This window comes from Lepisosteus platostomus, chromosome 5 (assembly GCF_059453375.1).
Source record: "Lepisosteus platostomus isolate fLepPlt1 chromosome 5, fLepPlt1.hap1, whole genome shotgun sequence".
NCBI lineage: Eukaryota > Metazoa > Chordata > Actinopteri > Semionotiformes > Lepisosteidae > Lepisosteus > Lepisosteus platostomus.
The window spans coordinates 41,140,418-41,167,181 of NC_142615.1; the positions used below are offsets into that span (position 1 = coordinate 41,140,418).

The window sequence follows — 26,764 nt, forward strand, 5'->3', positions numbered from 1 at the left end:
AGATGTGAACATGCAAACTCCATGCAGATACTGTGCCACCTACCTGTCTGTTATGTCTTCACATTCCTTTTGCTTGTCTCTGTAGAGAAGAGGGTGGTGATGAAGGTGAGAATCTCTCTGGATAAAAGCCTGAACCTGAATGACCCTGAAATGACAGAACATCTCTTAGGCCAGGTAGGGAAAAACAGGGTTTTTTGCAAACGCTTGTGTACGTTTGCCCTGGAAAGGACGCGGTTCCTGAACTGTTTTTTAGGCGGAGACAAACTTTCCCCTCTTAGACTTGCATATATCATTTTCAACGTGTTCAGACATGTTCAATCCCCTTTTTTAGGCAAACAGAGGGTCTATTATCGGTCATTTCTGGGATAATGTGACGGGAATGTAGACATGTTACGAGCTTTGCATGTGGTCGAGCTGTGCGTTTAACGGGGCTCGGTGTGTTACAGTGTCATTAAAATAAATCACGTCACGCCCCTCTGCAGTATGGACGCAGTGTATTCTCAGCTTCACCTCGTATCTGGGTTAAAGAAAATATTGCATAGATCCCGGATCGCAGTGTTTCTGCAGAGCTGAAGGACAAGGGGCAGGTTCCTCGTTTTACGCACCGTGAATCCTTAATCGAATTTACAAGCGAAGTGATGGCATCATTATCGGAGAATTCGAGTATTGTGTTTGTGCTCAAGGTGGACACCGGACACTACAGGGGTCTTGTTTATTCTTTTAAATCCAGCACGGAAATGACTGAACGACTCGCTTGATGAACTAATCAAAATAAAGAGGTCGCCTACTAAATGACTACAGCTCATCTGTATTCAAAACAAGCCTCCATGTCGACCACTGTAATGAACAGCATACGGACATACCCTTTGGAGCCAAGCCAAATAATGATGAAACAGCACAGCTGCAGCGATGTCTGGGCAAAACAGTAAGAGATACCAGATCGCCTTTCATGTCTGTTGGGCTGTGTCCAGTTTTGTACTGTGGAGAGTAATAGTTCCTATTGTAACACTAGATGGTGTGAGAGAAATCTAGCCCTGACACCAGCTTCCTTTGCAAGCAAATAACTAACACCCTAAAGTTGGGGGTTATTGTGCAGTGTGTGTCCCATTCGTTCTCCAGCTCAGCTCTGATGCAGTAAGCAGGCCCAGCTCTGAACTAGGTGAGGGACTATGAATTCACAATCGTTTTCACAGCTTTATAATGGTTTTACTAGTGTACAATCCAAGGGTTTGCGAGTCCTGCTTGTTAATTCTTAAATGCTTCTTTAAATTGCAGACTTCTGCTCCGGCAGCAATCTTAATGCTGCAGAAATCAAGCTCTGATTTCTCTTCAACAACTCTGCATTTTGAATCTGCTCCTACAAGAGTAAGCCGTCTTATTCCCTAATTGATCAGAAGATCATCGGCTGTGGTCTCACAGAGATTAAACATCTCTATGAGGACCGCTGCTGTGGTAGAATTCTGGCCATCACAGAGGACAGTCACCACCCTGGGCATGAGCTCTTCACCCCACTGCCCTCAGGCAAGAGATACAGGAGGATACAGACACTTACCACCAGCTTCTAAAATAGCTTCTACCCACAAGCAGTGCGATTGATTAACACATTTAGCCATGCCCCTCGGACCACACCTACACCATCTAACTCATTATCATTTCTTATTTATTGCTAATTGAACATTGTCTGCTGTCTGCTTGTATATTGTCTTGATGCACTGTCTGCACTTTGTGTGTTTGCACTTGTTTTAACCGAGAGACTTTCTGTCAGTAAGAATTCCATTGTACCAGTACATGTATCAGTCACATATGGCGATAAACTTCAAGTTCAAGTTCCAGCTACTTGTCAGATATCCCATTATCTGATTGCTGATTACTCAAGACTAGGAAGAATTTGGCAAGTGTGCATTACGAGATGTTAGCAGAAGGGGGCGCTGTTGGGTTTGTAGTGTGCTCTCTGAAGGCACCAGTTCTGTAGGGTTTGGGCATTTACGGAGACAATTATTAATTGTAGCCGTAAATCACAAAATGACAAAATGATTCTTTTAATGGCTTTAGAATCCAACCATGCGATATAACTCAAACAATGCACACACACAGGTACTAATACACGAGGATACATTTATTAATACATAGAATATGCATGTAAACCTAACAGATCTTATCGAGAAGGTTATCAGAATACAAAAGGTATATATTCAATCAGTTTTGAAGAGTTACATATATCAAGAGGACATACGTTCAGTATATCATTTATTTAGACCGTTTCGTAAATGAACTTGCTTATAACTTCTACATTAGATACTCAAAACAAGTACATAACTCTTAGGAATTAAATTGATATCAACTGGTTGGGATAACAATTGAATTCTCGAGCTGTAATGCATTGAAGTTGAATACTCATCCAATCTCTGGGGATTCAGATCTCCTGCGGGCTCTGGCTCCGTGCCAGGCTGTGCTGTGCTGCTTGCGACGGTGCGCTGCAGATGCTCACTGACCGGCTAGTTAGTGTTGGCTTTAACTAGCAGAGTTTGTGCACAGGAGAAAAGATGACTGTGGGTCCCAGCAGGTCAGGAAAAGGACCGGTTCGTTCCTGATGAAGCGCTAGTTCTGAATAGTGATTCAGCTGTCCACAATTCCGACCTGTTCATGAGGCTTGCTGCTGATGCTAACCTCGGGTGGATCCTCTGGTTACTCTCTGGCAACCTCCGCTCTAGACTCTTAGAACAAAGCAAAGTTCTGGCACTCGGACACACTGGCCGTTCCGTGGTTGTCCAGGTTGAGCCTCAGGATGGTCAGGAGGCGCGCTGCAAGAATGTCCTGCCCTTGGGAGCCTTCTGCTCCTTGGCCGTCCTGCCCTGGAATTCTCCTTTGAATTCCCTTTAGAAAAGTCCACAGAATTCTCACCACAGGCTCTCTGTGTTGCCTGTTTTTACCTGGAGGAACTTCAGCTCATTCATTGGCTGAAAGTTCCATGGGCATCAGAGTCCCACGTGGGTTACTCGGCCCTACCAGTCCCTGATTGGTTGATCAAGGTGAGATATGAGTCATTTACTCCTGACACCTAGGAATGCAGTCCAGATGTCCATCTGGCACTCCCTAGACAGATAGGCACCAATGGATGACCATTGATCATGATAGCCAGGCTTAGCTAAGTGCATCCCCCTTTGGGAGCTGTCCCTTATCAAAATAAAACATCTTTAAATCAGCCTGCATGAATAGTTTCTCTGTGGCTGCACCACAGAGATGAACAGAGAGATGGGACCTCATTTGGGAAAGCACCGCAACACTTAATTCTGTCTTATTAACAAGCATTGCCGCTACAGGTTATACATGTGAGTGGTGCGGCCCCACTGTGAAGAATTCCCATCTGGGACACCATTCCTTTTCAAACCAGGACTCCAGTGTCTGTCACCAGTTTTTGTCAGCACAGGGGGTGATTTGATGTTTCCTTGTAGATAAACGCCCGCGTGCACGATGATGAAGAGGGTGGTGGTGGTGATGACGATTCTCTGCGCTGCCAGTCCCCAGCCCGGGTGATGGATGCGGAGGAAGGTGAGTGGACCAGACCAAACTGGGACTGAGCCCAGGGCTCCCCAGATACAATTACAGCTGCTGGTACTGATCACAATCATATGTTTCCTTATTAACATAAGACACAGAGGAGGTCTCTCAGCCCTCTAGCTGGTTTGGTAATTAGTGGGTGACTGACCCTTCACCCAGGTGTGTCTGGAGAGAAGCCAGGGTATCGGCTTCAACAACACGGCTGGGCAGCTTGTTCCCCTCTCCCACCCCTCTCTGTGTACAGCAGAGCCTCCTGTCCTGACTGGAGGAGCTCATCCAGCTGTGTGGTAGTGGCTAACTGTTGTAAAATATCTGTTTCTGGGTGATATTTTGTGATGACAGTGTGACAGTGTCCAGGGGTTTCAGTGGAAGTGATTGAAGTGCTTGGCAGGAGAAAAGAGAGCAGAAAGGTGCTGTCAAAGTGGTTTCTAATCATTTTTGTTAAATAATAATATTTTTTTGTATTAACAGATATTTTACTTCTGGAGCGCACATTTAGTTCAGCTCAGAGGCAGAGAAGTGTTATAAGACAATGGTAGCACATGAATATTCCATCCACAGCCGACAGTAACTCCAAACTGAGGATCAGAGTATTCCAGATGATTCCTGAGCTACACCGACAGTCTTTGCCAGTACGTGTAAAACCTTGCTTTACTTTATTACAGCAGAGACAGCAGCTATATCACCCTGCAGCTCCCAGCTGGTAGCCCCACTGGAGCTCAGCAGGTGTGAGCCTAGCCAGGACCTAGATGGGAGACTCCTGGGAAAACTGAGGTTGCTGGTGGAAGAGGTGTTAGTGGGACCAGCAGGGGGCGCTCACCCTGCAGTCTGTGTGGGTCCTAATGCCCCAGTATAGTGACGGGGACACTGGACTATAAAAAGGTGACATCTTTCGGATGAGATATACTGTAAAACTGAGGTCCTGAGTCACTGTGCTCATTAAAAATCCCAGGGTGTTTCTGGAAAAGAGTAGGGGTGTTACCCCAGTGTCCTGGCCAAACTTCCCACTGGCCTTTACCAGTCATGGCCTCCTAATAATCCCCATCTATGAACTGGCTTAATTACTCTTCTATGCACTCTGGTGGGGGTGGAGGGGGTCCACATGACCTGTAAAGCTCTAACTTTACTACTTCTCTAACTGGATTGAGGTTCTTCAGGACCAGGTTTGGAGACCCCTTATTTAGATGAGCATCACCCTCTTTCCTGTTGTTTGATGGGACAGTGCAAGTGTCTGTGAGCCCACCCGCTCTAAATTGGATGTACCATTGGATATATTGGGTGCTGTGGTTAGTGGTGTCCCAGTTTCCTCTGACAAGCACAGATGCATGCTAGTGGGTGGAATTGGCTTCTGGGTGTGTGTGTCCCAGAGTGTGCCTGGCGTCTCATGGGGTTTGTACCTTGTCTTGCACCTGTTGCATGCTGGGATGGGCTCTGGCATCCCCCGCAACTCTTAATTGGAAATAGTGATCAGAAAACGGAGGAATGGGATTTAATTTATTCCGAAATTCCCTCACACGTTCTTGCTTTTTTTTCCCATCGCCCAGTCTCCTCGGAACATGTCCCGGTGATGGCGAAATTCGGGGATTCGGTCACTCTACCCTGTGACGGAGAACCCTACAGCCTTGGGATGCTCGAACGCAAACTCCGCGTTTTCTGGGAAACCCTGGATTACCGCGTTTACGAGTTCATGGGCGGGAAGGGCTATCCTGACAACGGGTTCCAGAACAGAGCCGAGATGTCCCAATAGAAGATCAGCAGCGGGGATTTATCTCTGACCGTCCACCACACCATCTTCTCTGATGGCCAGATCTACACATGTAGATAGCCAATAAGGTGCACTTACTTCAGAGGGTGGACCTGGCTGTTCTAGGTAATTTTTTAGAAAGACGGGGGTCACAAATATAGAAAGCACTGAGCGGGGATAATCAATAATTAAACTGACCATCAGAACTCCCAAGTTGTGTTGCCAGGAATGTAGCTGAATGGTCTGTATAGTTAGGGGCACCCAAGATCTTTATTCTTTGGCACAGTTTCGGCAAGGGAGCAATAAATCGGAGGCCAACTGGGTTGATCACACATTACTGAAGAATGACAATGACAAAAACAACTAATCAACACAATAGACGACATGCACGTGGCCCTAATTCAAAAACAAGGCATCTCGGAGGCCAATGTCCTGACCAGCCAGTGAAACCTACACTACTGCCCAGTGTTGCTGCTTGATTCTCCCTTCCTATAATTCTGGATAAAGCGCATGAGAATCTGGCTCCGTATATAACTCATCTGGCTCCCAGAAGCCAGGGTAGAACGTTTTTGACCTGCAGATTCCTGATAGAGGAAATCGAGAGTTTCCTAAAATAACAGAATGGGAAAGTTCCCTTGAACATCAGGTCAAATGCTGAGCTGGAATCTGGTCTGTAAGGCTGATCTAAGGTGGAACTAATGAACGGATCTCATAACTGCGTGCACAGGGTTCGGAATGCAAGTACAGCTCCCGGCTGTCATCTGTGAGTAAAACGTTTTCCGGAAACATTGGTTGGGTAAAAATTCCTCTCGCCCTGCAGAAGAAGAGCCGAGCTCTTTGATTTATTTCACAGACCTCTGGTGATGAGCTCAGTCCTCAGGAAGTGAGCCACCGTCCTGTCCGAGGAGACATAGAGAAGTTCTCCACCTGAAATTCTTTGTATCCCAACATGTTCTATGTTTGATGAATCCATCACAAGTTGCTCTGTACAGGATATTAGCAGAGGAGATTCTTCCTGTGTGTTTAAATATCGACTCTGCACAGAACAGCATATTAGTGTGTCAGCGTTACCTGTGCAGAGGAATTGCAGCTGAGATATTTTCTCATACACCGACACCTAGTGGTGATGTGAGGCACTGTGGGAGGATCAGTGAGGAAAGGGGGAACATTTTTCCAACATCCTAAAACTGATCGGAAGCTCTGATGGCAGTAAATTTGCTTTTTCACCAAAATAATTCATCTTTTTTTCCAGTTGTCCATTTAACCAAGAACGGTAAGGTTGCTTGCTTAATGATTTTATTGGGGATATGTTTGTTTAAGGGCATTCTAAGATGTCAAAGATGAATTTAAAGGTTTAAAAAGTTAGTATCTCCTTAAGATGAGGACAGACTGGATGAAACAAAAACAACATTTGAAGTGAATTGCAAATGTATTGAGTTGTGATGCAACCATAACTTGAACCTAACATGACTGGGGCATGTACTTGTGAAATTGCATTTTGAAATACAAAATGAAGCTGATCTCAGTCCAAACTCAAGGTATTGTTGTAAAACTAAATATTCAACATGTTTCTACCTGTCCCTTTTCAGCTCACTCAGAAGTCCACAGCCTGCAGCCTGGTGCCTCTCTGTCTCTCCCCCTCCACACTGCTAGTCCAGCAGAGGTGCTGTTTGATCCTGCAGGATCTGTCCAGTCTCCCAGAGTCTTACTGAGCAGCACAGGGCTCCCTGGCCCCGGGTACGAACAGAGAGTGTCAGTGCAGAACAGCTCTCTGACACTGCGCTCCCTCATTCCAGCTGATCAGGGGAGCTACACAGTGAGGGACCTTTAGGGAAACACCATCAGCACTGTGATCGTCACTGTGGGAGGTGAGCAGGGTCCAGCGCAGCGCAGCCAGCTGTGTCCCCCAGTACAGAGACAGAGTGTTAGTGGAGAATCAGGAGTTGAGACTGCAGGACCTGAGGAAATCTGATCAGGGGATCTACACAATGTTGCTCTCACACATCCAGAAGGCTGTCAGCACTGTGTCTCTCACTTGGAGGGTAAGACTGGACTGAGGTGCAGGAGAACTCCTCAAATCTTGTAACCCTTAACTTCTTGTTCTCAGTCTGAGGTTTTTAACTCCAGGACATTCTCGAGTGTAGAAGAGTTTGTACTGTTCTTGCAGAGAGATCAGAGGTGTGTCTGCTGGTCAGTATCTCACTGGTGTCACTGGTGTTGGTGTTGCTGGAGTCCTCATGGCGATCCTGGGAGTGTGGATCAGGATGAGGAGATCAAGGACGACGATCAGGAATGACAGGACCTATAAGCCGACGAGGAGAGATGATGCCCAGACCCCTGAAAGCAGCTCAGCGATCAGTTCTCTAGCAGATCAACATGTGGAAACTGGGAGGCAGAATGGATTCAGTCCTTAGGTCCCTGGTGTCCAGGTGACTGTGGAGACAGAAGACAGACACTCTGGTCCTGTTGATTCCAATGGACACAGTCTGCAGGGGTGATGGGGAGAGACAGTGCAGTATGTTGGGGGTCAGACCAGGACTCAGTAGTCTGGGGGTCACTGGGGAGCTGAGGGAAGGTACAGATACAGGGATTGGGGACTCTGTCCACATCAGGGTCTCCAGTGGGTTCAGCAGTCATGGTCAGAGGAGAGAGAGTCTCATTGCTGTGGAGCTGTTAGCTGTTAGTGACTCTCTCCTATAGTGTTCTCACTGGCTGACATCAGCCTACAAAGACCTTATTTTTTCTACCAAATATCTTATATAAGCTGCTTTATTTGCACTGTCAGGCTTATTTTTGCACTTTAAACTTTATCCTGTTGTGATGGAATCCAAAAAGAATTAAATTTTAGATGATTTATTATCCTGAAAGAGAAGTAGTGATTGTATTGTGGTCTTCATGACTAGGAAGTTGTAGATGAAGTGAATCAAGCTCTAATCTGTGAAGTTTTGGAAGGACTGGATCTTCAGGACAGGATGAAGTCTTCTTGTGCCAAGCGTTTTTTTTTATCACATTTTGATTTTACTACTGGGTACACTGTAGATCTGGGTTGTGATAGTGATCATATTAACATATTATGTTGTGTTTTAGTACAAGTGTAGCCTTTTAACTTAAAACAATAAGGCTGTGTTGGGAACTGACAATAGCAGTCTTCCAAGTCTTTCAAGACTTGGCCTAGAGGCCCTAGAAAGCTAGGGCTGGCCCTGCAAGTAATTACATTTTTCAAAAGGGAGAGCAGTTTGTGATCACATCTCGGGGATATTAAAAACACCGGTCTTCATCAGACTAGCAGGTCTGTCAAAGATTTGTTACACCTTGATTACGGAGATATATTGCATTCTGTCATATATGTGTCTCCTTTTTGTGTTTTTGGTGTTTAAATAAAAGCTTATTAAAACAAAATTTCAATTTAAATGGCTCCTCTGTAAACGAGTGTCCGTATTGCATCTGGAAGTGGGTTTTTTTAGCAATGAGAAGTAACTGGGAAAACTAGTGCTATCGGTCTTCTCAATTTGTTCATCTGGCATGCACCTGCGGGGCCTTTGTTATAAGCTGCACATGGAGGACTAATAAATGTTTTAGATCACTTGAACTCCATGAAAGTAAAAAAGAAGCTTGATTTCGTTTAGAGAACTGAGTCTGACCCGGGCGAGGGATTTCCGCGTGTCCTGCAGTTCGTAAGCTGCCCTTGCTCACTGGCGTTAGATCCGCGTAAAGGAATGGAATTAGCGTGTGAAACTGAAGTCGCTCAGGATAAGAAACGTCAAGGTGGGGTCTCCTCTGGGCTGGACAGGGCGGTAGGGCGGGTGGACCATGGGTGAGATATAGTGTGCTTAGCAGGTTAGGAGCGTAAATAAAATACATTCACCTGCTGTCTCATGCTTGCAGAAGTATCAGGTATTGTACGCGCACAACTGTTTCCTTATCAGAGCGTTAAATGTCTCCTTGCTGCGCCTCTAAATGGCAGCGATTCAACAGGGTGCCGCCTGGTGGGATTTTTTTGAAAATGCAGCCATTTTGACTTGAAAGTGTGAGCATGGGATGAAGCTCATACAAATTAAACTCGGCTTCTGGATCATGTTATTTTGGGCCTGTTGCTTCAGGGGTGAATGTGAAATTGCCACTGAGTAGGGAAATGATTTAAAAAAACGCCATCATATTTCATAATGGGGTGAAATAAAGGGTGAGTTTATGGGAAGGTGGCGTGCCTTTTCAATTTGACTAGCCTTTTTGTTTCGCTGATTATTGCTAAAGACCCTACAAGAGACGCCAGGACAAGACTAACCGTGGTCTGCAATCTGTAATGTCTCCAGTCGCGTCGGGAACATATAATCGGCTCTTTATGGGAGAAAGACGGAAAACCTCCAGGACCGTCGCTTCTACAACAGATCCGGGTTTTCCCGTTTACCTCGTTAGCGAGGATAGGACACTAGATCTCTCTACAGCAGGGATCTGTCCGCGCGGTGCGGTGGGGTTTAAAAATAGATGCTGTGCTTTTCAGAAGCATCTCATCCGAGTGGCCCCGTCATTATCAATAACCAAAAAAACAAAATCAGAATTAGTTCCCGGCAGTCTGTTTGGGCTGCTATCCTTTTTTTCACAGCGTGTGCTTCTGTTATTTTAATAATATCCCCCCAAAAACTTGTAAATGAAGATGCATTTTCAATTCATAGTAATAATTCCTCACACTTCTATAGGTCTCTGCTGTAAGTGGTGCTGGAGCACAGAACCGATAGGTGGCACTCTTCCCTATACAATGGGATTTCCAGAGAGGCAACGCTAATTTACCATTCTGTTATGTTTCTGTAACCAATAGTGGTCCGAGTGACCAATTATATTCAGATTTGCACCAGGGCGTTTGTAAAGAAAAGTAAGCTGCCTATTTTTTTAATAATGACGGTGATAGTAACCTGCCTCCGAGTTAATACTACAATGAGCTAATTAAAAGTCATCAGTCAGCCCTGGAGATGACAAGCAGGTGTGTGTGTGTGGGGGGGGGGGGTATTGGGGACCCCTGTGTTAATACATCATTCTCAGTTCCTGGTGTGTCTTCCGGGTTTTGTCCCAGTTGAGCTCTCAGTCACATAGCTGGTCTAATTATTTAATTAACTGTATAATTATAATGTAAAATAGGCTTAAAGGCCCTTTTTTCAGTAGCTGTGCCCCTCCGGAAAGTGACTGTAGGGGTATCGAAGTCTGTCTGATTACCCAATGGTGAAGTCATTCCAATCACAGGAAACGCATACACCAGGGCCAGTTGCCCAGAAGCCATTTACCCCCATCTGCATGTCTTTCGACTGTGGGAGGAAAGCAGAGCACCCAGAAGAAACCGACACAAACTCAAGGAGAACATGCAAACTCCGCACAGACAGCACACCCAGTCCAGAATTGGCCAGAGACCGGACGTGAAGTCCCGCTGGAGTCCAGCGCCTCGTCAGTCTGGATCAACAGCGGCTGAGATGAACGGGCTACACGGTTCAGTTCATCTGCTCTTCTTCATCTGTGAGTACACCTTCGTGTGTCGAATACACGCATTTCAGTCTCACCTTAGCAGAGGGGCCCCGCTAAACGTTTCCTTGCCTGACTAAGTGTAACTTTACAAAGCGGAGTTGACTCCCGTTTCCGCCGTCAACTAGAGAGGCCGGTATCGGGACTCGAAAGCTTTAAAATCTCGACATTTCTTCTCGTGGCGCTCATGTCCCGGCTACTGACCCAGGGAACAGGTATTTCTCAACCAAAATACTGAAATAATATCTTAAACTGACACTGAGGTGACTGCACAATAACCAGCTCTTAAAACGCGCAAAACCGATAAAAGTCAAAACAGTCTAGTCCCGGGTTTGCGGCGGTTACGAACATCAAAGACGGTTTGGGATTTTTTTTTCTTTTAAGAAGAGAGACGGCACAGTGATCGTCATGTATACTCGCTGTCCTCTGCCATTTTTTCAGATTCTAATAATCAAAGAGAGTTAACGGGCGAAACGACCACTTTTTAAAGCAGTGCTCTTGATTTGTAATGATACCTCTGTCGCACTTTAGCGAAGAGGCCATATTAGGTGATAGAAGATCTTGGTCGATATCAATCTGTATGTAGTCGCGGTGAAAATGATTGGCAGTGACTCAGCTGAAACAATAATTGATTAATTGACTCACTTGTTTATTGAACTCGTATCCACCAGCGATGAGGGCTACTAAACAGTCAAGGTAAATCACTTAATTTAGAGTTGTTTTGCTGAAGTTCTGTACACGTAACGTGATAGTTTGTGCAATCCTACTTAAGAGGCGCTTTCTCTGCAGAGGGATAGATTCCTTTCTGCGTCTCTCCAGGTACCGCTGTGCGGGAGGCAGCCGGTACCGGCGCCGCGGTGAGACGCGGTGGTCACGGTGGTCCTGCCCTGCCCTGCGACCTGCAGCTCGGCTACGAGGTGATGTGGTTCGTCCAGCGTGACGAGACGTGTTTCTGGGGCTCCTAGCCAGTAAGAGCCAGGCGGAGACGGTCAACTTCAACTACGCGTCCGACTCCTGCTTCTCTCCAGCGCTGAACTCGGTTCCACCGGCTCCATCGACCTGAGGATCCGGAACATGTCGCGAACAGACCTGGGGCTCTTCTACTGCATGGGGAAAGCGCAGGGCCGGGTTGCTGTCGGATCCGGAACCAGGCTCGTCTGTGCGGGTCAGTATGGAGCCTCTTTCTAGATGCTGTCGGGTGTCAGATAGCGAAATAATAAGAGATAGTGGGTGTCAACCGGCGGAGCTCTTTCTCTCCAGCTACAGGAAAGAACATTTCTCGAACACCTGCGGATTCTCTCTTTAATGACACACAATGACCTGCGCAGTTTCAGGGAGCTGAAAGCGTCCAAAACACGCCATGGTGTTTCTAATTAGCACCCGATTGGTAATCTACCTAATGAACAGGACCAATCCGAGAAGAGTGTCAATAACAATGACATAAAAATATTTCGTACAATATCCCAAAGCGCTGAACAATATGATGCACAATTAAAATAGAAAAGTTCACACTCAGGCTCATTTCTCAGACTGCTCTGTCTCAAGCTGGATGGGTATTGATTTAATGAATTAAAACAAATTCTCCTTTCGAGCACGTTAAAACTGTGAAACTCCCCCTGCTTATTTGTGGAGATCAAGAGCCCCCTTTCTCCCGTGTTTCCATCCAAACCTGAACACTAGTGGGAGCGAGTCTGTGTTTTCCTCTACTCCGTGTCCGTACTGTACTGCTCATTGTAACAGCATCTGGAAAGATCTCTGGTGACAGAAGATCCAACGATCGATTGTTTCCTTTCTTAAAGACGGCAACTGTGATGTGAGGAAGCCCGTTTTGTTATCCTATTTCGGAGCAAGCCATTCTCCAAGTCTCCTTCCTGCACTCGTGTTTTCACCAGGTGGACGGTGTGATGATGATGACCATCGGCAGGCTCGGTCTCCCTTTGAGCTGGAGAAGTCGTGCTTCATCATTCTGTTGCTGGTGCCTCCTCTCTCTGTCCTGATAACGTCTGGCTGCGTCTTCGGCCTCTTCCGCCGGACAGGTCAGTTCACAAGCCCAGGAGGTAGTGTCCCCTACTGTCAGAGGACTGCAGAGAGCTCTCTTCTGTAAGGGTTAAAAATGTGTCTCTCGGACTGCAGGGAGCTCTCTTCTGTAAGGGTTAAAGATGTGTCTCTCGGACTGCAGGGAGCTCTCTTCTGTATGGGGTTAAAGATGTGTCTCTTGGACTGCAATGAGCTCTCTTCTGTACGGGGTTAAAGATGTGTCTCTTGGACTGCAATGAGCTCTCTTCTGTACGGGTTAAAGACGTGTCTCTCGGACTGCAGGGAGCTCTCTTCTGTACAGGGTTAAAGACGTGTCTCTCGGACTGCAGTGAGCTCTCTTCTGTACGGGTTAAAAAGGTGTCTCTCGGACTGCAGGGAGCTTTCTTCTGTATGGGTTAAAGACGTGTCTCTTGGACTGCAATGAGCTCTCTTCTGTATGGCTTAAAGACTTGTCTCTCGGACTGCAGTGAGCTCTCTTCTGTACGGGGTTAAAGACATATCTCTCGGACTGCAATGAGCTCTCTTCTGTACAGGGTTAAAGACGTGTCTCTCGGACTGCAGTGAGCTCTCTTCTGTACGGGTTAAAGACGTGTCTCTCGGACTGCAGGGAGCTCTCTTCTGTATGAGTTAAAGACGTGTCTCTCGGACTACAGTGAGCTCTCTTCTGTATGGGTTAAAGATGTGTCTTTCGGACTGCAATGAGCTCTCTTCTGTACAGGTTAAAGACGTGTCTCTCGGACTGCAGGGATCTCTCTTCTGTACGGGTTAAAGACGTGTCTTTCGGACCGCACTGAGCTCTCTTCTGTACAGGTTAAAGACTTGTCTTTCCGACTTCTACGAGCTCTCTTCTGTACGGGGTTAAGGACGTGTCTCTCGGACTGCAGTAGCTCTCTTCTGTACGGGTTAAAGATATATCTCTTGGACTGCAGGGAGCTCTCTTCTCTACGGGGTTAAAGAAGTGTCTCTCGGACTGCAGTGCACTCTCTTCTTTACGGTGTTAAAGACGTATCTCTTGGACTGCAGAGAGCTCTCTTCTGTACGGTTTAAAGACATGTCTCTCGGTCTGCGGTGAGCTCTCTTCTGTACAGGGTTAAAGACGTTTCTCTCGGACTGTAGCGAGCTCTCCTCTGTACGGGGTTAAAGACGAACTTGCGTGGTTATTATCTATACTTACCTGCTGCAGACCTTAGTTATAGATTGCATGTTACCCTGGACAAGTGTTTGCTAAGCACATTGTTTACATAAACTGATATATCTTTACTGCTCAATCAGTGATTTTCTCCAGTGATACTTGATACTTGAATGTCTGTGTGAAACCCACATCAGAGGTCAGTACAGTGAAAGTCCTGCACAGTAATTACCTCCTCCCGTCTTTTATAGGAGTACCATCACAGTCAGAATACAGTCTGATCAGATCTGTTTCTGCTCCTTCTGACCAGGTGCAGAAATGTACATCAGCCCTGAAAAGAGAATGAGATGCAGGAGGAATGTACAGGTATTTGGCATCATTCCCCAGTGACTAACCATGCAGATAATACTCGTTACCTGTCCTCTAATCAGGACAGGAGTCGCTTCTTTACACAAAGGGTGGTGGGGGTGTGGAACAAGCTACCCAGCCATGTTTTTGAAGCCAATAACCTGACTTCTTCTTTTTTAAAATTTTGATTTGATAATGAAATAATTTACAAATACAAAATACAACAATTTACAGCTTTCATCTTTCATTTTTGATTATATTGTTTTTATATAATGAACTATTTACATTATGCCAACATAGGAGGGAGGTTACAACTAGAAATACAATCAGCAAAAACACAACAAATAACCCACATTCTAGACAAAATGGTTTCATCCTCATTTACAGAACAGAATCAGGTCTCAGCTGGGCCACAAACCCAATCCAGTCTTGCCAGCATTTGCTAATCCTTTCTGCTTGTAACCTGAATGAAATGGTGATCTTTTCCATTATATACATCTTTCACAACATTGATCCACTGTTCCGGTGTTGGAGGTCTTTAATAGACCATATTCCCATGATCGTTTTCTTGCTAGGAACTAAAAGAATTAGGAGGCACTTGTTTCTACAAAGAGTGGTGGGGGTGTGGAACAAGCTGCCCAGCCATATGGCTTCCCTCAACACACAGCTGGATGAAATCCATGAGTCTTGACTACCAAACAGACTGAGAGGGCTCTTGTAACTGTCCTTGTTTTCTTGTGATTTAAGAAAAATGTATCCAGACTGTTGCTCTGAAGTACAGCTGGACCCTAAGTTAATCTTCGTTCTGTTTTCAGGAAGTGGACCACTTTGATAAATTAGACTTCATCACTGTCCGGTACGCATCAGGACAAGACAGTCACAGTAAAGTGTGTCTGTGTGTCTGTGTGTGCTCTGTAACTCTTGGACCAGTCTGTCCTCTCTTGACTCAAGACGTGGGTCTGGTTGTTACTCCCATGATCCTCATCCTGGCACCTGCACCGTGTTTTCAGAACACCTCCTGGAAAGACTCTGGAATTCTGCCTTCTGGGAAAGAGACCGGAGACACACTGGATCCCAGACAGGCCAGAGAGACAATGAGCATCAACAAGGTCACGTCGTGTGATCGGGGACGTACTGGACTGTGTCTGTGCGACGTGTTTAATCTAGACTCCTAGCTCTACAGCTCATGTCACACAGCTGGCAAGAGCTGCAGGACTTTACAACTGCAGATGACCTGGTTGGTGAAAGTATATTACTGCAAAAGGTAAAAATACCAAAGAAAAATGGAGTTAAACTCTTTGAATCAGACCTTATTTGGAAGTATTTCTGCAGATAGCTTTTTTATATTTTGGTTAAATATCACTGAGTGCACACATGGTACTGATGAAATATGCTTAACAGATCTAACTAAGATTTTGCACAAGAGCAGGTAAGCTGGACAAATTTAGGAACTGTGCTGACCGCTGTACTCACGCACTGCACATGCAATCACTATCACATAGTTTCTTATTTTAATTTAATAATTCTAAAAAAAAATATTTGCCAAGAGTTGCTTTTGTAGTATGTTTATACACATATAACTATTAAACAGAACATGTTTTTTTTTTAAACTTGTAGACTTTGCAGTGTGTGGCCGTGAAGCAGTGAGGGGAGGCCGTGTGAGAAAGACGCCATCTTGGCTCCAAGCACTGTCCCTGTAGTGTGGCCTTGAGCCAAGATGGCCCCCAGCTAAGTTAAGGTGGAGACTCAGCTGGTGTGAATGAGTAATTAGCACTCGGGGAGAGGGAGTACAAGTCCATGTGAGGGAACACAGCTGTCTACACTACAGTTGTGTAGTGATGGATTGCAGGCTGTTTAGGCTAAAGCAGGTGCTGCTTTACACAAAGTGTAGTGGGAGTGTGGAACAAGCTGCCCAGCCTTGTTGCTAAAACCGATAACCGGACTTCTGTCAAGACACAGCTGGATGTCAACAGAACTGGAGGACTTTCATTCCTGTCATCAAACCAAACCATGATGTAAAGGTTTATTCCTGTGCTGAAAAGAGAAGAAAAACACAACGTTCCTGCTGTGGAGACTTTGCATCTGAAGAATGCTCCACAGCTGAAACGTTGTGTTTTTCTTCTCTTTTTTTTGAGCACAGGAATAAACTTTTCCTTGCTCCTTTGCAGCCTACGCATGCAGACACAGCTCCCCACCTGAACTACATGATGTAAAGTATTTAATGATTCTAATGAATAGTCACCTGCAGACTCACTTACTGAAAGAGCAGTTTCTAATGGGTGAAAACGGACTGAGCCCCTGGCCTCTGTCTGAGCTGCTCATCTGGTCCCTCTGAAGAAGGAGGAAGTGCTTGTGGCTGAGAGAGAACAGACCTCCAGACTCATTGTCCTGCAGTAGCCCAGGGGCGTGAACTATGAGCACAGAGAGGAGCTGTGCGGTTTGGCTGCTCTCGGAGGTGTCTGTGCTCAGGGAGGGCTCACACTGACCGCAGAGAAACTGTAGGCGGTCGAGCTCAGAGCAGAGCGAAGCACAAACCAGGACAACAGGCTCACTACACTCTGGCTGCCTACACAGAGGAAGACAGAGCCTCATCTGTGTCTGTCAGTGACACCGGCTTCAGTTACAAATAAACCAGTTAACTCCTTCTCAACGGGCTAAATTATCTGACGGCGGGATTTATTTACTTTTTAAAATGTTTTTCCTAAAAGTGTATTTAGATATGACCCTAAGAGTGTTTTTGGTAAAAGGAACAGCAATAAAAAGTAAGCTACGTCTATTATGTGTACATGTACCTATTTAACATCATCAAGTTCTTCTGAACCCATTTTAAACTCAATAACTTTGACCTTGGAGGCTATCAGTTAGCAAATGTTGATGATTCGGAAACCACTTCCTGTTATTATTGAAAATAAATACACAACAAAGTTTTCTGGATCTAAGAGATAAACAACAAACCGGACTCGGAGGCAGGACAGCTGTAATACAGTAGCAGATCTGCCGATAGTCTTCAGCTCCTGCCCTTCAACATCCATCCTGGAAGAGTATGTCAACGCACCGCAACCGTCTGCTGCAGTTTTATCAAGAGCCCAGCCTGAAGTACATGTTTTATAGGACCAAAACTAAGGTTCACTAGAAGTTACGATCAACGGGACTGAAAGCGATTAAAAAATCACAAGTCGATTCTACCTTTAAGTCTCTCTTTATTGCCTTGGGGGGAGGTGGATTGGAGAAATCTTCCCATTACGAAGCAAATGTAACCCACTTCCACACTTCCTATTCCAGGGCCGTGGGCAGAAACTCGCCAATCGGACACAGACTCGCTTTGCGCTTTCCCCTGGAATGGCGGCGTACTGGTTGGCCCCTCACGGAGTTTCATGGTTTATGACCATCAATCAAAATCCAACGGGTAGGTTTTTAAGATGCGGTAGGTCCTCTTACTGGGGCGCAGAGCGCCTCTCTGCTGCAGGAATGGCGGAGCGATGTCGCACAGAGCGACACACCTCACATTCTCCCGGGAACAAGCTGCACGACCAGTCGTGGTCTCTTTGGGAATACTACAGCCTATAATAACTCGTTTGTTTTTTACCACGATGGGCTCCAATTCGCGTTTCGCTGGGCGGTATCCGTATGACCTCTCCTTCATACATTTAAAACAGACAGAACGCGAAGATCTCCTCATTATATAATGTAAAATCCCCAAAGGCGTTGACCGAGGTCCGTCTCCTCCAGTCGTATGTTACCGCGCTGTTTCTGTTCAAACACACAGCTCTGCTAGATGAAGCGGAGCTCATTTCAGACATTTCAGACGCGTGACCTTGCTCTTGCAATTGGTGGGGAAATACGTGATTTAATAGCGACATCTCGCAGCTTATCCCTAAAGAAACAGTAAAAAAGACAGGTTCAGTGCTCGAGGTATGAATTGTATTTTGAAAACAAGTGTATTTAAAGTCAATCTTAAGGTACACAGCCTTGATGTATGGAAGCCCGTTTCCGCCAGGGAGTAAAAAAAACGCGCTTTGGTATCTCAGAATTGCGACTTAGTAATTCAGTATTGCGACTTTATAACTCACATTTGCAACTTCGAAATAGCCCATATTTCATTGTCTGTCCTTTTTTTATTGTATCACCCAGGTCTTGCCAGCTGAGCTAAAGAAGACTTTTTTTAAGTAAAAAAGGACGCACAGTTGAAATATGTAAAAAGTATAAGTTTCAGTTTATAACTGTGAATTCCTCTGGATGTAAAGTGTCTATTTCTCTATCGTATTTTATCTTTTTTTGTATAAATAAAAACTTTTTAAAAAACCCACCATCCACTATTCCTATGGGTACTATGGAAGCCTCCCTGGCGGAAATGGGATTCCATAAAAATAATGTAATTAATTTGATTTATATCAGGGCACTGTACAAGACAAGTCTTCAGGCCTATAGATCCTATGATCCTGTACAATTCATGAATATAGTGTAACAGAACGGCCGACAGACAGGTTGTACAATCTGGTCTAGACAGCACCACCCTCCCCTGCGTATTTTTTCTTATAAAATATACTTTATTCCCAAAAAAAACATTTAAAAAAGAAACATCTCACACATATTAATACTCCACGTAATAAAAACAACGGCGGAACGGCGGTGATTGTCTGTTATCAATCATTGCAAGTGTGGGCGGATTTGCGCTATTATGAGAGTCCCTCCAAACCCTACCACTTGCTGTTGTCCATTAACCCCTGTACAGGGCCCAAAGTCCTTCACCCTCCTCCTGAGGTCCGCCAGGATCCTCTCCTCCAGCTCCCTCGCTCCCCACTTGATGTTGTGCCGGATAAGATTCTGCCCCCTCCTCGACGAAACACGTGTCCCGGGGGCAATGCGGGTTCCTGGTAAGTGAGTGTCTGTAGAGGACCTCTCTGGTAGCCAGTCTCTTGTGTACGGCCATCCAGTTGAGGTCCTTCAGTTGGTTGTCAAGTTCTTTAGGCTGCGTCCTTTCCCAGACTTGTCTGGGAACTTGCAGCCTTTCGTTGGTGACCAGATGCCCCCTCACCTCTTTGTACAGGGCTCTGTGGTTGGTGCAGAGCTCTGGCTGTCTCGTGGCCTCGTACCTCCTGCTCCACTTGACAGAGTGGATGTAGAACTCTAGTCGCATCTCTGCCTTGGGCCCAGTGTTTGACCACTGGACCAAGTGCCTCATTGGGACGGAGAGCCACAGCCTGACAAAGTACTGGTACTTGTGGCCGATGGGCTCCCGCAGCGCCCAACAGAGGTTGCAGAAAAAGATGCAGTCGAGTTTCAGGGGGAAATGTGGGACATCTCGACCCCCTTCCTTGACTGGCTGACACATCCGGTTTCTCGTGATGTACTCGTACTTGCCGCCCCAGACGAAGCCAAAGATCATCCCTTGCAGCGCTCGTCTGAGTCTGGCCGGCAGCGGGTACACCACCGCCAGGTAAACCAAAGCCGGCAGGACGTCTGCTTTCAACACCATCACTTTCCCTGTGTAGGACAGCGACCGCGTTTTCCACAGACCCAGCTTCGCGTTCACCCTGGCGATCCTCTCAGTCCAGTTGTTGGTCTCGTTGTCCTGGCTCTGAAAGGAAACCCCCAGTATTTTGAGGGGCTCCGTGCAGAGCTCGAGACCCTCTGGCGCCGTCATCCTGTGCTTCCAGGGCCCGAAGAACTTCAGTTTGCTCTTTCGGTGGTTGAGCTTCGACCCCGAGGCTCTGGAGTATTGCTCCATGACCTGCAGGGCCCTCCTCAACCCCCTATTTGACCTCAGGAACAGCGTTGTGTCATCAGCGTACTGGGAGATCTTCAGGGTTTCCCCAGCGCCTCTCGGTATCTCCAGGCCGTCGATGACAGGATCCCGTCTCACCGCCTCTGCTAAGGGCTCTGTGAAGAGAACATAGAGAAGGAGTGAAAAGCTGGAGGTTTGCTGACGGATTGCCCCTCCACCCCACCCGTCTGGTCGCTGTGGATGATGTGGGGGAGGGCGGTTCTCAGTCTGCCGGTCAGAAGCTTGGACTGGATCTTTACGTCCACGCAGAGCATCGTGATCGGCCTCCAGTTTTTGAGGTCGGCGGCGTCTCCTCCCTTGAAGAGCAGGGAGATGACGCCTCCTCATGGTGTCTCCGAGTTTCCCCCGGCGGAAGATTTCCTGCGCCACTTCCACCAGATCTGCCGCCAGGGGGTCCCAGAAGCAGGTGTAGAATTCCTTGGGCAGTCCGTCCGGCCCCGGCACCTTGCCATTCTCCATGGACAAGAGCACCGCCTTCAGCTCCTCGGCCGTGATCGGACCCCCCAAGTCCTCCCTCACCTCCTCCGGTACTCGTGCCTTCAGCCCCTCCAGAAAAGCATCGCCTGCCTCCACCTCCGTCTGCTTTTCTGAAAAGAGCTCTGTGTAGAAAGCGGTGGCCGCTTCTTCCTTGTCACTCTCATCCAGCACTTCCTCTCCATCTCCCCGTCTCAGGCTGTGGATCACCCTCTTTTTCTGGGCTCCTCGGACCTGATTGAAGAAATATTGCGTATAACAGGGATGCTGGCCGCTGGGGCTAAAGAAAGTGTTCTCTAGCTCAGCTGGCAAGACCTGGGTTCAAGCCATTGCAGTGAGGCATGAACTAGGGTGGGAGCAGCGAGGGGCACAAGCCCTAGAACCCGAATCCATTACAATAACAAAAGGACAGACAATGAAATAGGGGCTATTTTGAAGTTGCAAATGTGAGATATAAAGTCGTAATTACGAGATATAAAGTCGGAATTCTGAGTTTTTAAGTCGCAATTCTGAGATATCATAGCACGTTTGTTTTTATTCCTTGGTGAAAACGGGCTTCCACAGTTTCCCGTCTGCTCTGTGATGCTGCTATGGTATCACTGCCACCTGGCGCCACCTGGTCGAAAAGGAACACTACTAAATAGACTGATCGATAAATAATTCCTGACTCTTGCATAGCGCTGTTCTTGACACTTCACTCAAAGTGCTTTACAGGTAATGGGGATACCTAAAGACAGAAATGAATCTGATTTGTAAGTCAACACCCACGGGATCTGAAATGATTAAGTGTGTCTCCTGTTTTTAACCTTCCTTATGTTCAGACAATTAAGAGAAATACATTGACTTTAAGTCTCATAACGTGATTAAAAAATGAGGAAAACTGGCGCCAAAACCTGCTTCCGGCTCGTCCTCCGGATGCCGCTGCTGCGCCTGTTGCTAAGCGACGCTCCAAGTTTGAGCGCTCGAGCTCTTCTCAGTGCTGTTTTATTCCCAGGTGAGGAGCCGCTTCTTTCCTGGAAATCCAGGGAATGACTGCGAATCACCCGCCAGCTCCTTCCAGCGGGAATCTCCTGTGGGCTGGGAGGCTCTTCCCTGGTGTTTCTGCAGACGAGGGGAGTCTTGGTGAAAACGCTCCCTGTGCTGTGTGTGTTGTGGGCTGCCGGTGTCTCCAAGAGAAACGGGCTGTTTGTGTGTGAAGATGTTCTTTCCTCAGGAGGGGAAAAGTCTGTCTGGGGCTCAGCTGGAATAACCGAGCAGGAAGGAAAGTTCTGGAAGTGTGTCTCCTCTCCGCCTGCTCCAATCCCAGTGACGGCGACACGGGGACAGAACAGGAGTGATGAGCGAGTCTTCTTTCCTACACGGGGTATTAGTGGGGTTTTTTAGGAAACAGGACAGAGAGATAGAAAAGGACACCAATGGGAGAGAGTCCTGAAACTGACTGATGAATCTCTCAGTTCTTGTCTTGGTCCGGGATGTACCCAGTCCCAGTTTAAACTGGTTTACAATGTGGGACTTCTGCCCTGACAAGACCCTACATGTGTCTCCACAGGAGACAGGAGTCCTATAACGTGTTTTTAGACAGAAACCCGCCAGACCAGACACATTAGAAGCGACCTGGAGGAGAGGTCAGAGCGGGGAGAGTCTCTGGACGAGTATAAAAACTGGGAACTTCACTTTTTACAGCAACACTTTCTAATTAAAGTGTCCCGTTACTTCACTCTCAAGAAAACAATTTAAAATAACAGAAATGCAGTAGTCCCATTTTATTAGAAAAGAATTTGATCTCCTGACTGTTACTCTCACTAATATAATACTGTCTGTGTTGTTATCAGTTACAGTTACTCCGACGCCGGGACTCATTACAGCTCATGACATTAATTACAGTTAATTAACTCTTTATCCTGAGTGTCTTCAGTCGTGAACAGGGGTTCTTCCAGTTTCCATGTGCTGTATCCAGTATGGGGTCGCGTCTTTCACACTAATGAAATGTAAAGAATGAAAACTCATTGAAATGAATTTACTAGATAAACAGCGGAATTTATTCAAACGAGACTGTATTAATACGAGTGAAGTTTATATGTAAATATTTATTAATACCTCATATTGTATTTCGGTACCTCAGCAGATATATGAACCTGGTATTTTCACCCACGGCTGTTTAAATAAGTTCATGGAGGCAGGTAGTTCGCTCTAAGTGTAACCCTGTCTGAACGCTTCACCACAGCCGGTAATAGCTACTAGTTACGAACTACAATTCCCACAACCCCCCTGGGCAACTTCCTGCGGGCGTCTGCACCACAAGTCCCTCACAGCCTGGACATGGTGACGTCACGCAGGTCCCTTCCTGTGCTGGCTGCAGTCAGAGACGCGTGCCGAGAATAAACTCACACTGGATCCCTTTTTTAAAAGTTTTTCTAAGAAGTTAGTAACTATATGGGAGCGTTTCCAGAGGTTCTTATAGAACAGGAGAACTGCAGCTGGTATCGCGGATCTTCCTCTCAGACTCGTACATCTTTACACTCATTACAGGTGATGTTACACTGTCCCGTTTAAAAACTGTCTCACACTCTGTAACACACACACGACTGAACAGGACAGTTCCCCACACTGCACCTACACTTCACCGAACTCACAACACTGTTACACACGAGTGTGTTTTTCTCTTTTCACTCCGCGCTTCTGAAAGCTTCTTCAATTAACCCTTTTTATTCTTTATAAATACAAGTATGATTAGTGCTGAATACAGGGAGGTACAGTATTATTTAGACTTTATAGAAAGCTGGTAGTTTACTGTAATAACTCCAGTAAAATATCCACAATTTGGTAGAAATAAAAGATTATTTGAATAGAAATACATTCAAAATAATGTATAACCTGTGTGTGTAGTGTGTATAATGATTATGAGCCCAGTCTGGACTGGTCAGAGGAGCACAAGGACAGAAGACTGGGGTTAACAGCACTGAGCTGGTCTGTGTCACCTGAAAGTGCCCAGTGTAGAGTCTCACTGCCCCTGACTCTGGAGTCCAGCCTCTCTGATGAGTCTCTGTTAGGCTTTACAGACTGCTGTGGTTAAAAAAGAAGAGAGAAAACACAACGTTTTGGTGCTCACACCTGAAGAAGGCCGAAACGTTGTGTTTTCTCTCTTCTTTTTTTCAGCATGGAATAAACCTATTGTTCCTTTGCAGCCTACGCATGCTGACGCAGCTACCCACCTGAATCACCTGATAGTGCCCAGTGTAGAGTCTCACTTCCCCTGACTCTGGAGCCCAGCCTCTCTGATGAGTCTCTATCAGGCTTTACAAACTGCTGGGGTTAACAGCACTGAGCTGGTCTGTATCACCTGATAGTGCCCAGTGTAAAGTCTCACTGCCCCTGACTCTGGAGTCCAGCCTCTCTGATGAGTCTCTTAAGAATATTGGTCCATTAAACTGATGAGGTATAAAAACAGGAGAAAGATCCTTATACACAAATACTTTTTAATAAACAGTGAAACTCAATAATCTCAATAATGTCTTCCAATTACTGTATATATATATAAAATCTCAACATTTCAATGCAGCACATAAAGTAATACTATTGTACTGTCCCTTCTGTTGGTAATGTTCGTCTTAAAATGTTCGTTGATAAAGCTGGGATTCACTTGACTAAAGTCAATAGAAAAACCTTCATCTGTAAATGTTTTCAAGGCACTTGGCAACACAACAATCACGTCATTACACAATAATACTGGCAAAAGGAGCCTTCTTCAAGAGAAGTATTGAGCTAAGATACCGTCTCTGCCATGTTGGAGTCTCCACAGGAACAGGAAGTAGGATGAGGGAAGAGGGAGGGGTTTCAGATGGGAGGCTGCTGTGATTGGATACAAGCTGGGAGGGAGCAAAGCTGCTGTTATTGTTCTCTTTAAACAGAATTTATTTAATTTAGGTTAAATACATCAGAAACATAAATTCAGATGATTAGAGATTAAAGAATGTTTTAAGCAACACCTTCCCTCAATCATCTTCTGTGGCCTTTCTCTCATTGTGCTCCTTCTGCTTCTCATTCAAACTCCTGTATGTCTTGTATGTCTCTTCTGCTTCAGGGGACTGAAATAACAAACTACTGTACTGTATCTGTCTACAATTGAGTCTCTCTACTGTCTCTCTCAGCTCCTCAGACCTCCTGCAGATCCCGTGGTCCTGTCCTGCTGAAGTGAACTGTGTTGTTGACACACTGACCTGCTGGAGCGTTTCTGCCTCCTCTCTGGCCTTTTCCATAGCGCTGCCTGAGTTCCTCTATCTCCCTCCTGTGTGTCTCCTCTCTTTCTTCCCTCTCCCTCTTCTGCTCCTCTCCCAGTTCCTGCTTCTCTCTCTCCAGCCTCTCTCCCTCTCCCTCTCTCCTCAGCTCCTCCTCCAGTGCTCTCCTCCTCCCCTCATCCCTCTCCTCCCTCAGTCTCTCCTCCAGCTCTGCTATCCACTCCTCCAGCACTCTGATCTTCTCCTCTCGTGTCTGGATCTCCTCCTCCATCCTGCGGAGGTAGTTCTGCAGCTCCTTCTAGTGCTCTCCTCGTCCCTCTGTTTCCTCTCCTCTCTCTTCCTCACGATCTGCAGTTGTCTCTGTCTGATCTGGGACTCGACCTCCTGGTTCAACTGCAGGGTCTCCTTCACTCACTGCAACAGGAGGAGAGACAGGAGCATCAGGGAGGTTAAACATGAGAGGAGATTAATATTAATTGATGGCCCTCTGTTCATTCAGACTTCTGCTCCTGTTCTGAGCTCTTCTGTCAGTGATACACTGAGGAGTTTCAGCTCTATTGGCATTTTAGACTCTTGAGCTCAGATCAAACGTAGAAAAGTATCATTCACTCAACAGATAATAATTTGTTCAATTACAGTAAAGTGGACTAAGTCACCTCTTGTTAGAGTTTCTAATGATCTGCTGATGGGCTCTTTCATCCATTCCTGTCCTGCTGGACTTCAGAGCTGCCTTTGACACTCTTGGTCAGACAGTCTTGAGGAACAGATCAGAGAGGTTGTTGGTGTGACTGAACTTCGCTGTGATGGATTAAATCTAATCTCAATGATAGAAAACAGTTCAAGTACAGCACAGAAGACCAGTTTAAGTTGGTAGATATCAGTGTGTTAGTAATACAGTACAGAGTGGAGCACAGTATGATTTTAATTCCTTATAGGACACCAGATGGTTGAATCCCTGGGTTTGATGACAAGTAAGATAAGTGACTCGGTTATACAGCATCAATCACACTCACTGGCAGGAGGAATCCACTCCACACTGTTCCTCTTCTTGACAGGCAGTCTGGGCTCCTCTGTCTCTTTCTCCAGCTCCCCTTCCTTCATTGTTTTTCTCATCTTCTCCTTCAGCTCCTCTTCTCTCCTGCTCCACTCCTCCTCCAACCTCTGTCTGAGCTCCTCTTCTCTCTCTCGCTCCCTTCTTTCATACTTCTGTCTCAGCTCCTCTGTCTCTCTCTGTCTCTCCTCCTCCCTCTGTCTCAGCTCCTCTGTCTCTCTCTGTCTCTCCTCTACCCGCTGTCTCAGCTCCTCTATGTCTCTCTGTCTCTCCTCCAACCTCTGTCTCAGCTCCTCTGTCTCTCTCTGTCTCTCCTCCTTGCTCTGTTTCAAATAATCAAGTCTGATCCTCTCTTCCATTTCCTGATATGTCTCAGCAGTAAAGTGCCACCCACAGTTTCCTTCCATCATGTCCTCTATCTTCTCCAGCAGTTCTGTGACCTGAGTGCAGTCGCCCCTGTTCTTGTTGTTGAGAACATGATACCTGTTCCCACATTTCTCCACCAGCCACTGGAGCTCCTTCCCTCCTCTCTCAATGTGCTGCTCAATGGTTGTGTGTCTCAGTGTGTCCCCCCTGGTAAACAGCACTATTGTGTGTCTCCAGACTCTGTCAGTGAGGAGCTGCAGGTGTTCCTCCAATGTGTTCCTTTCTTCTTCTGTGAATGAGGAGTCTACAGGTATGGCCAGGACGAGAGCGTGGGGTCCTGGGAGGCACAGAGAGACACTGCGCACAACCTCCTTTTTGATAACTTCCTGTCTGACCTGCTGTGGATCCCAGCCTGGAGTGTCGACCACAGTGACCTGCCTCTTAGCTATTTCACCTTGACTTCTCACACAATGGTTCCTAGTCTGAAACTCCTCTCTGCCCAGGATGGTGTTTCCTGCTGAGCTCTTCCCAG

General features: G+C 46.3%; 3 protein-coding genes and 1 long non-coding RNA gene across 6 annotated transcripts in view; 2 read left to right on the forward strand and 2 right to left on the reverse strand.

Annotated features, from left to right (window-relative positions):
* The window catches only part of LOC148666585 (E3 ubiquitin/ISG15 ligase TRIM25-like), a 31,952-nt gene extending 23,251 nt beyond the window's left edge, over window positions 1–8,701 (forward strand). For 2 of the 3 annotated variants that reach the window (XR_015936932.1, XR_015936933.1), the window contains exons 3-8: window positions 86–174; window positions 731–925; window positions 3,453–3,549; window positions 4,030–4,190; window positions 5,103–5,428; window positions 6,892–8,701. The gene's annotated coding sequence lies outside the window, so the exon portion shown is untranslated. The remainder of the gene's footprint in view (window positions 1–85; window positions 175–730; window positions 926–3,452; window positions 3,550–4,029; window positions 4,191–5,102; window positions 5,429–6,891) is intronic. The other variant, XR_015936934.1, reaches the window with a different exon arrangement.
* Window positions 8,702–11,981: 3,280 nt separating this feature from the next.
* Window positions 11,982–17,793, forward strand: LOC148666587 (uncharacterized). The gene is made up of 3 exons (XR_015937070.1): window positions 11,982–12,843; window positions 14,284–14,339; window positions 15,137–17,793. It is a non-coding gene; the product is annotated as an uncharacterized LOC148666587 (long non-coding RNA).
* A 427-nt stretch (window positions 17,794–18,220) lies between these two features.
* Window positions 18,221–21,959, reverse strand: LOC148666588 (uncharacterized). The gene is made up of 2 exons (XM_088632484.1): window positions 21,474–21,959; window positions 18,221–20,814 (listed from the first exon to the last, which is right to left on the reverse strand). Exon 2 carries the CDS (start codon window positions 20,563–20,565, stop codon window positions 19,039–19,041), a length of 1,527 nt encoding a protein of 508 aa, XP_088488610.1. The 5' UTR covers window positions 20,566–20,814; window positions 21,474–21,959; the 3' UTR covers window positions 18,221–19,038.
* A 2,080-nt stretch (window positions 21,960–24,039) lies between these two features.
* Window positions 24,040–26,410, reverse strand: LOC148666589 (uncharacterized). The gene is made up of 2 exons (XM_088632621.1): window positions 25,829–26,410; window positions 24,040–25,229 (listed from the first exon to the last, which is right to left on the reverse strand). Exons 1-2 carry the CDS (start codon window positions 26,274–26,276, stop codon window positions 25,114–25,116), a joined length of 564 nt encoding a protein of 187 aa, XP_088488747.1. The 5' UTR covers window positions 26,277–26,410; the 3' UTR covers window positions 24,040–25,113.
* Between the last annotated feature and the right edge of the window lie 354 nt (window positions 26,411–26,764).

What these genes read in the sequence shown, in the direction of transcription:
- LOC148666588 (XM_088632484.1), bottom strand. Translation starts at nt 20,565, where the DNA reads ATGGAGAATGGCAAGGTGCCGGGGCCGGACGGACTGCCCAAGGAATTC.
- LOC148666589 (XM_088632621.1), bottom strand. Translation starts at nt 26,276, where the DNA reads ATGATGGAAGGAAACTGTGGGTGGCACTTTACTGCTGAGACATATCAG. An exon ending in GGAGTGGATTCCTCCTGCCA is followed by an intron (nt 25,230 to 25,828) that starts GTGAGTGTGATT and finishes CTCCTGTTGCAG; the next exon opens with TGAGTGAAGGAGACCCTGCA.